At 40.2% G+C, this 6,707-nt stretch overlaps 1 protein-coding gene across 1 annotated transcript; it reads left to right on the forward strand.

Annotated features, from left to right (window-relative positions):
• The first annotated feature begins 826 nt into the window (after positions 1 to 826).
• On the forward strand, positions 827 to 4,291 carry soul2 (heme-binding protein soul2). The gene is made up of 4 exons (XM_029752793.1): positions 827 to 1,164; positions 1,262 to 1,388; positions 2,873 to 3,050; positions 3,161 to 4,291. Exons 1-4 carry the CDS (start codon positions 1,030 to 1,032, stop codon positions 3,333 to 3,335), a joined length of 615 nt encoding a protein of 204 aa, XP_029608653.1. The 5' UTR covers positions 827 to 1,029; the 3' UTR covers positions 3,336 to 4,291.
• Positions 4,292 to 6,707: the final 2,416 nt, after the last annotated feature.

The following is a 6,707-nucleotide window of genomic DNA, read 5'->3' on the forward strand; positions in this document are numbered from 1 at the left end:
CAATATAGAGGGATTGCTACAGTAAACATTTCTTCTTTTTCAACACCATCACTATTCTTTTAGTGTACATACTAGATTTTGACATGTACCATTTCACATGCTACACTGTATTCGACAGTTTGTCATGTGGTCATCTCCGTCATGGTAATTGAACAAATAATTATGTTAAGGCTGGAGCCTCAAATATCTGCTGAATGCCATCTGATATGTCTGGTGTTTTTTTGTTATTCTCCCCAGGCTCCATCCATCAAGGACAAGCCAGGAGCAATCATGGCCCACACAAAGTTAATGTACATCCACAGACACCTAGACCAGAAAACAGTTATCAATTCTCCTCTGATTAGCAAACCAAAGACGTCATAACTTGTCTCACTGCTTGTCTGTTTAGACGAAGTCGCCCCATCAAAGTCATAACTTTGCATTACATTGTGCAGCTGAAACTGGCTAGACTAGTTTAAGAAAATAGGGAAAGGAGTCTGTCAGAATGAGATTTTAGATCTGGCATCCTGCAGTGACCCTGGACCAGTTGGACCAGTTCTATAAGGTTAGCCACCCCTTGTAAGCAGAAAAGCTTGGGTCTGGCAGATACTGTATATCTTGATCAGGCAATGGAATTTACATGAAAAGTAGCATTGCCATTTACTTTACATTAGTTATTGTCGCATTTAATGTGTTTTCCTATATAGTAGTAGCCTTGGTTATCGTGGCTATACGTGTGCAATTTCATAGGGAGTATGCCTCTTGGGCACCTGCACTCCTCTCTTATCTTCTTCAGGTATTCAACTCCATTCCCAGCGGAGGGGTTGGGGCGTTGTCTTGTTATGGACGGAGACCATAACCAGGCAACTCCGCGCCACAGCGCACGACTCCCCGGCGTATTGCAAAGTTTTGTTTATTTGTCTCTCTTTCCCCACCACCCGAGGAAGAAAATAGTCAGGCAACACCTGTTTGTAGGTGTGTCCTGAAAATGCAAAGATAGTAGAGAGCTGTTAAAATTGAAAGTGTCATCCGAGTTTAGGCAGCGACAAGATGAAGTATCCCCAGGTAACAACGCTTCTCTCGGTTCTGGCGGTGGTGTTTTTACACGGGGCGCACGGTTGGGATGCGCCGCCGTTTTGCCATAGTTATGATTGTCCTGAGTTCACGGTCGTTAATAAATATGAGGTAAGTGAATATAGAGATCTATGACACATATGATAACTGATGTAAGAAGCTTGAGATGTAATTGTTAAATAGCCTAGCGTTGTTTTTATTTAAACAGGACTTTGAGGAACGTGCGTACCAAGTGAGCCGCTGGATAACCGTCGACGGTCTGGGTGTCTCTGACCACGACGTGAAGGCTGGATTCACGAAACTGTGGGACTACACCCAGTGGGACAATCAAGCAGGTGGATGTCTCAATATTGTTTAAACTGCAATAATGACCTTCTTGATTAATTGCAAGTTCTAGCATGCAGTATTGTGTTTTACTGAAATGTGCTTCAAGGAAATGTAATTTGCATAAAGGTGACTATTCAATACTAATGTAGCCTACAAATGTTCAATACCAATTAAATGTTAAATCCCCTATTTAGTGGACATTCGTTATTTGTTTTATCATGGCATATCAAGGTTATTCGCTTATAAATCAACTTATTTTAGGCCAAATAGCCTCGATTGACTCTTGGATATGTAGCCACTGCCGTGTCTCCAAAACCCGAGTGTTACGGTTTTCAAGGGAATTGGAAAGAGAGCCTGTGACACGACTTCCGCTTTTGGACATTAACAAGGCAACACTCCCATCTTAATTCCTCCTCCACATTTACTGGATCGATTTAACAGTGCAGAAGAGAACCTCCCCCGACAGTTTTTTTCTTCTCGGCTGACCAGTATGTAGGGGAAGTAGTTTCAGGCGTTTTTTTTTTACGCCTGCTAAATTAGGTTAAATGTATCAAGTTATATATCCACAGCCGTTGGAGGCTCGGGCATAACTACATCTCAGGCACATAAGCAGCATAGCGCCCCAATGCTTATAGTCTACCGCAGCGATATGAAAGTGTACCATTGTTCTATGACAAACACACGTCGATTTGTTACGAATTTAAAATAAATACAATTGAACACAATGTCAAGAAATCACTTTGTGTTTACCACAGAGGGACACACTTTATATTATATGAAAATTGGGATTGTGACAAATCAGTTGATTCGCTAGCCAACTCTGGTACATTCACTGGGGGAGAGACCACAATGAATGAGAGCAGTCCACCAGGAAATTATTAGGATTATCCCTGATAACGAGTTACCTAAAAATGATTATAGTATAAGGCAGCTCAAATCGTATATCATGTCAATTGTAAAGTTGAGTATATGTAGATTAAGCCCTATTCCCCTATTTTTCATGAATAGGTTGTTCATAGCATATGACATTTTGAAAATAAAATCTACGATGTACTATTTTTCATTTGATTTACTATAGCAGTGTATACTAGTGGACAAATTGCATACAAATCATAGATAAATAATAAATACCCCAAAAAGCAGGACATCTGAGCTTTCTAACTGTACGTGTCATTACTAGGTACTGTTTATGGCCCTCTTATGAAGATATGTTTAATATGACCATCCACTTAACATTAACATTCAACATTAAAGAGAAAAATACCTATTATTACACGGTAGCCTAGTAACATAGACAAGTGCAGTGTAATTACATTAGCCTACACAACTGGAAGCATGCACAATTTCAGTATTTAAAATATTAACTTAAAATCTTTAAATTAAACTTTTCTAAAGGATGAATAATTTGAATGAATATCATATTTCAATGAGCCCTTTTTATCTGGTTTTTGGTTGTAAAATGTGTGTCGTGTTTTTTATCATTCCTTCTCAGGTGAACATGTCAATACTCATACCTGGCCTGCACTTATTTCTACGACTGAGGTAGAGGATGGTGGAGAAAAGCATGCATCTTTCTCTTTCTATGTGGCTCCAGAAGATACAGTCCTCCCCACTCCCAATGATGCCTCAATCAGGAACGAGACTATGCCTGCCTGCACCATATATGTCAGGTGAAGAACCACCGTTGCCATCCTGTTTCACTAACTAGAGGCCAAATCCTGCTGTAGAAGTTTTAAGTCCATGTCTCTGTTTTTTAACTCTCTTTCTCTCTCTCTCTCAGGACTTTCAGTGGTTTTCCGTCAGAGTACAACTTCCAGGAGAATTTGAAGAAGCTACGTGATGCTCTGACACAGGCTGGGAGAGCCTTTGACTCCCACCGGTACATCGCGGCAGGGTATGAAGGCCCGTGGACTCTGATTGGCCGACACAATGAGATCTGGGTCCACGCCGCCTGAGGAAGGCAGATGAAACTAATAAACACAGACATTTAAAATTCCAAACAAATGTTCAATGGTGGGTACACCTGCCCATGCATATAGTGTGCGCCATTTGGAATGTTCAATTAGTACGCTATGAAAGTTGATATGTCAACTACAAATGTCATTGGTTTATTGCCTTAAACTAAATTATTTGCAACCTCAGAATGCTGTAGCTACTTTTATCTCATCCAACCATGGCGATTTCTAAATTGGGTTGAGGGACTTCTAGTATACATGTGAAGCCATTACTGTGTCCGATAGAAAAACATACTGGAGTTTCTTCACTTTGGGGGAGTGGTTTTCTATAGTCTTTACTAGCTAAATATATTTTTGGGCACCCGTTCTGTTAAAATTATAATCTTTCAACCATCTAACTGTCGCAAGTCAAACAGAGCAGGTTTAGTAAAATATAGATTCAGTATTGTAATCCACAAACACAAGTTGCAGTTTTTTAAACATCGATCCTTAGCATTTTATCAGCAATCTTTATTTACACTATAAATTATTTGTTCTATAAATTATTTGGTCTTTCTACTGCCACTTATATGCCTAATCTCTCTTGTAAAATATATTTTTCAATCTCAATGGCCTGCTCCTGGGTAAATAAAGTTCAGATGAGAATGAGAACGATAACAACATGCTGTATAAGAAAGTGAAGTTAGTCCACAGTCTCAGGTTAATTCTCTGCCAGAGTGATTAGAAAGCGACTGGTTTTAGGAATGTTGTGCAGCAAGTAACTTCGAAAGTATCAGGCCACATTCTCAGAATATCATTCTCAATTTCCGCAAGAGATAATCAAAGTAAAGACACATGAGAAGCTTACATATTACATAATCTCAGCGTAGTGATATTTACAGATAGATGTACTTTTGTACCCGCAAATTACTTTACTTATATATTAATGTAAATCAATAAAAATATAAATATACCCAGCTTTGCTTTAAGAATCTTTTGTTGACAAGGAACAAGGAAGTGGTTGGATACATGTCAGACATGACAATGTTGTGCTGTTTTTCTTTTTTCACCAAAATGATTCACATTTACCCTGCAGTACCCCACCATACCAGATTGACCACTTCTGTTTTGACCATCTAACCCCCACCCTCAAAATAGCCTAGGTGAAGTATGTGAATTTTCTTATTTTATGTGTTGTGTTATGTTTGTTTTATATTTTGACATTCCTTTTAGACTGTGCCAAACACATTTACTGACCCTTTTCAATGGTATTGACTGTCTTTTACTAAGAGCTGAATACTAAATTGAGATTCACACTGCCATGTACAAACCTAATCTTCCTTTCACTGAAACTGCACATCATCTGCATTTTAAATGAGCTTGTATGGACAATTTCAAAACCCTAGCTGTTTTGAAATTGCTCGTCACTGCCTGTAAACAAGCCATGTTTGAATCTCGCCCTCATCAACCCACTTGACCTACCGCTGAAACTGAGTTAATTAATGACCTATTGTATCTGTAGTGGGGGTGATAACAAATTACTAATGTGCTCATCGATTCTGATAATACAGAAATGTTTGTCTTTTATAGCATGGCCATCTAGTGATTGCCCTCTACAGGTGAGCAGGAGCAGTATTTTTAAGCACAATACTGTGGGTAAACTGTTGGTATGGCATTGATTTGAATCAGTAGGCTACATGGCTGTGTGTTGTCAGGAGGGCTAATCTGGGTTAGCCCACAAGGGACAAAGCTATGTGGGTTTGGTATGTGACTGATTCAGGAACAGCGTAATTGGGCCCCAGTGTTTCCCAAAGGACCAAGAATTGTGATGACGTTGCGTGTTTACTTCCTGGTTTGGCTTATTTGTGCTGGAGCAGAGAAATAGGAGCCAGCCATCACCTGATCACTGCAGTGTTACATACAAACAGAACAGAGGGAGAGAGGAAAGGAAAGGAGAGTTATACCTACCATCTCACAGATTATAAAAAGTAGACATTAGTAGGGAGTCTGTAAGAAGCGTTATGGTACTACGCAGCCATCATTTCATTTGCCTGCTGTGGTGTACAATTATGTCCTGTAGATGGTGGTGTTGCTTTTCTGGATTGTAGCTTTGTCAAAGGTAACAATTACTGACAGCAGCTGAAAAACTTGGGTTTCTGCATCATCTCATTATAGATACAAGGTTCTTTGTAAAAATGTAGGAGTTGTTGGAAATATTAATGAAATTGAGATGATTTATTGATTATAGCTGCTATATATTTTTTTGTCAGCCTCCAAAACCTGCACTGTTGATAACAATTCCAAGGGTGTGTGTGTGTGTGTGTGTGTGTGTGTGTGTGTGTGTGTGTGTGTGTGTGTGTGTGTGTGTGTGTGTGTGTGTGTGTGTGTGTGTGTGTGCGTGCATGTGTGCGTTTGTGAGAGATTGTGTTGGTGTGTGTGCATGGCAGGACTGGAAGTGTGCAGTGTGTGACTACAATGTGTTCACACTATACATCGGCATCGCTTGGGGAAACATCGGAAGCCATTCACTTTCAATGGAAGGAAAGCAAGAGAAGTGGAGTGGGTGGGGGACCGTTGAGCGATGCGAGCATGGGCGAGGGAGCTGAACAAGGTAGGACTAAAGTTGGGTAAATCTGAACTTCATGCAAATCCTCTGCAATATTGCGACTCGAGTGACCAGTCAAAGCTCACCATAGCTTCCAGCCCCTACTGGATTAGCAGAAAATGGCTGTTGATACCTAGCACTACCTAGCTTGCTTGCTAGTTAGCATCCACACGAGGGAGAAGCTAGCGTGGCTAGGCGAGTGCCGCTTGTGTAGTCAAAACCGGGCTTTCAATCCATATTGCAGAAGTTCAGCGTTACAGCGTGATTGAAATTTTAAAGTCAATTGCACTTCCTGATTTGGCCTCATTTTTCATCAATGCTAATTAAGAAATGTTAGTGGCCATGACAGAAGGCAAACGAGAGTTGTCTTGGTGGTGTGGTTTGATATGGGTGATTCTTGGGTGTGACTTTGTCATTTAATCACAACAAACAAGAGCAGTAGTGAAAACAGCGAAGTAAGATAAGCTAGCTTTGCTAAAGAGAGCGCGAAGTTTTGAAGTTGAGGACTTCTCCCCTCCTGACTGACTCACCATCTCAAGAAGGTCAGATAATTCAGTTATATGTGAAGGCTGAAGCCTGCGCTGACCTTGTGTTTAGCTAAGCTGACAGCAGCTACCAAGCATAGGTTGGTGATAGCTGAACCTGGCTATACAATCTAGATGATATTTCTCTGCCAAATCAGTTATGTCAAGATAGCAAGAGCCAGTGTCTGGAATGTGTATTATAAGACACTCATTCTATACTGAACAAAAATATAAACGCCACATGCAACAATTTCAAAGATTTTA

The sequence above is a fragment of the Salmo trutta genome, chromosome 5 (genome assembly GCF_901001165.1).
Source record: "Salmo trutta chromosome 5, fSalTru1.1, whole genome shotgun sequence".
Lineage (NCBI taxonomy): Eukaryota > Metazoa > Chordata > Actinopteri > Salmoniformes > Salmonidae > Salmo > Salmo trutta.